The sequence below is a fragment of the Gossypium raimondii genome, chromosome 3, assembly GCF_025698545.1.
Source record: "Gossypium raimondii isolate GPD5lz chromosome 3, ASM2569854v1, whole genome shotgun sequence".
In the NCBI taxonomy this organism is placed as follows: Eukaryota; Viridiplantae; Streptophyta; class Magnoliopsida; order Malvales; family Malvaceae; genus Gossypium; species Gossypium raimondii.
This window is the reverse complement of record NC_068567.1, coordinates 49,623,980-49,627,311: the sequence shown is the minus strand read 5'-3', so window position 1 is coordinate 49,627,311 and position 3,332 is coordinate 49,623,980. Positions and strand designations below refer to the sequence as shown.

The 3,332-nt window shown below is 25.0% G+C and overlaps 1 protein-coding gene across 1 annotated transcript; it reads left to right on the top strand.

The window, feature by feature from the left end:
• Positions 1-1,383: 1,383 nt before the first annotated feature.
• Positions 1,384-2,283, top strand: LOC128039975 (uncharacterized protein At2g29880-like). The gene is made up of 3 exons (XM_052628925.1): positions 1,384-1,717; positions 1,794-1,934; positions 2,278-2,283. Exons 1-3 carry the CDS (start codon positions 1,448-1,450, stop codon positions 2,281-2,283), a joined length of 417 nt encoding a protein of 138 aa, XP_052484885.1. The 5' UTR covers positions 1,384-1,447.
• Positions 2,284-3,332: the final 1,049 nt, after the last annotated feature.

The following is a 3,332-nucleotide window of genomic DNA, read 5'->3' as shown; positions in this document are numbered from 1 at the left end:
CATCAATCTTCAGCCTTAGCGCATGAGAGTTTTGTTACTTTAAGTCAATGACAAGGTGTCCCCATATAGACACATGAACTAATCTAGGGCAGCAAAAGAATAAAAACAAAATATAATTGACCATAAAACCTGTTTAGATCTCCTTCGATGTCTCCTCTTTTTCAAATGCAGCTGACATTTTTTCTTGTCAATATTTGCATCATCTTCCTCTTTTCTATTCTGCAGATAGAGCCAATCCCAAGTGGAAATCTGCCTCCTGGTCTTGATCCTGTTGAAGGTTGCAAGCTTATTAGAAAGGAAAAGGTATTATTTTCAAGATTTTCCCTTTTCTTTTTTTTCCTTTATGAAGCTGAGTGCACTACAATTTTAAAGCACAATTTTGAATGAATTGCTTCTTGTTGTTAATGAGTAGAAGATGAAACTGGAAATTGTTGCATTTGTTTTGATATTGTTCTTGATTTGTTCTGGTTCCTGCTTGTTTTGGGGATTATTAATTGCAAGTATAGTAGGATATAGTTTTGTTATGATTTAGATTTTGAAATCAAATGCTGTAAACGAGTTACTTGAGGTATTATTTATATTCAATTAAGGGTTAATTATGTTGTTTTCTATTAAAGACTCAAATAATTATTGAATTATTTTACAAGGATTTTATATATTAATAAGCTCTCTATTTTTAAATTATGTAAAACAATCAAATTTCAATTTCGATGCTTACATAATGTTCAAATTTAAGATTAAATCTTTATATTTTAATTTTAATATAATTTGGTACACCAATATTAGCCTAGATACTTTAACCGATTAAAATGCTAACGTTAATTTTTAAACTTGATAATAATATTAAAATTTTTTTGTTTAATTCAATTCATTATAATATTATTTTTATATAATTATGAAGTGAATTTTTTTAATTTCAAAATATCACATTAACAATTTTAACTATAATTGCAAATACAATACTACATTTTAATAATTAATTATAATTAACTATAATTAACTAATTTTAACTATCAAAAAGTGTAATTATTGTTTCTTTCACAATCATAATTGCAAATACAATACTACATTTTAATAATTATTTGTAGATGTAAATGAGATTAAATTTACAAAAACGGTTATATATATTTATACAAAATGAAATTTAAATTTAAAATGTTATAAAAGTTTTAAAACTTCAATTTCATTATTAAACCAAATCATCATTCTTTATTTTATTTGTTTTATTTTATATATTGAGCTTTTGATTCATGATATTGAACTTAATTATAATTTTATAAAGTGTTCACCTTTTGATTCATGATATTAAAAATAGTAATTAATATAATTTGTTTTTTTTCTTAAGATAATTATGTCAGGTGTTCCACAATCAAATGCTTCTTCTCAAGCTTCTTGAGGAACCAAAAGAAAATGGGTTCCAGAAGAAGATGCAGCATTGGTTTCCTGCATGGTGGACTTGCACAATGTTGGAACATTTAATGCTGATACCGGGTTCAAAGCCGGTTATTTAAACGAGTTGGAAAAAATGCTAGAAAAGGCTTTACCAAAAGCAATGTTGAAGGCGAAACCTAATATTGAATCGAGGATTAGGTTACTAAAAAGGGAGTGGTCAATCGTCTATGACATGCTTAATGGCCAAAACAATAGCGGTTTTGGTTGGGACGAGCATAGGCAGCTCGTTGTTGCTGAAGATGCGGTTTGGGACTCCTATTTAAAGGTAAAATGTATTTCAAGTCTTTATTATTTTATTTTTACCAAACTTATAACTAATATGATTTCCTCATTTTTTTTAGAGTCACAAAGAAGCCGCTCAATTCAGACATCGTACTTTCCCTTACTACGACCAGCTTACTGCCATATATGCAAGAGATCGAGCGACTGGGAAAGATGCTCAAACAGCTGCTGATGTTCTTGAAGAAATAAATGCTGAGGATGTACTTACTACAGATATGAATGAAGAGAGAAACTCATTCTATGACTGCGAAGCTGACGTCTCTTTGGATGACATGGATGTTTCTACTACGGAGCCGCGAGGAGATAGAGACCAAGGGGGTTCCTCATCTTCAAACAAGAAAAAGAAGAAATCTGATGCTCGTGATAATATGTCTTCTTCATTTAATGAGGCTGCCACTTTATTGGCCGAAAACATGCGGGCCATTGGCGATCAAATCAGTAGGAGTATTGCCTCCGATGTGGTAGTTCAGCAGAAGTCAGAAGAATTCCAGATCATCCAAGAGAAAGCTACAAATTTATATTCAACCTTATGGGAAATTGAAGGTTTAACCGACGATGAGCGGTATCGAGCTTTGAGTAAAATTCCAGATCATCCAACTCAAATGCTCGTTTTCTTTAGTTTACCTTCTGCTGCGCGATTGGAATGGGTCAGAAGATTTCTTTCTGACCATTAAAAATCAATGTTCAAACTTTTTGATGTTGTAAAACTATATAACATATGGATTATGATATAGAATTTTATTTTCATCCAACCTTTTCTTAATATAAGTTAATTATGTTTATGCAGAATATAATTCTCAAGTTATATTATGATTTTAGTAAATTCATATAAGAATATTTATTATTAAGAATTTTATGAAATTATATATCATTATTAAATTATATTTAATATTAATTATTTTAAATTATATAAATTCATATAAGAAAATTTATTATCAAGAATTTTATGAAATTATATATCATTATTAAATTATATTTAATATTAATTAGTTTAAATTATATAAATTCATATAAGAAAATTTATTATCAAGAATTTTATGAAATTATATATCATTATTAAATTATATATAATATTAATTATTTTAAATTATATAAATTCATATAAGAAAAATTATTATCAAGAATTTTAAGAAATTATATATCATTATTAAATTATATTCAATAATAATTATATTAAATTATACAAATTCATTTAAGAAAATTATTACTAATAATTATTTTAAATTTTATTAAATCATATATTTTAATTAAAATATATTTAATAATAATTATTTCAAATTATATTTTATACTATCATATATTATGATTTTAGTAAATTCATATAAGAATATTGATTATTAAGAATTTTATTAAATCATATATTTTAATTAAAATATATTTAATAATAATTATCTTAAATTATATTTTATAGTATCATATATTATGATTTGAGTAAATTCATATAAGAATATTGATTATTAAGAATTTTATTAAATTATATATTTTAATTAAAATATATTTAATAATAATTATGTTAAAATATGATTAAATTATTTATTACTGATATTAATAATCTTATTAAAATTTAATAACAATAACAATAATCATTTATCTAAACA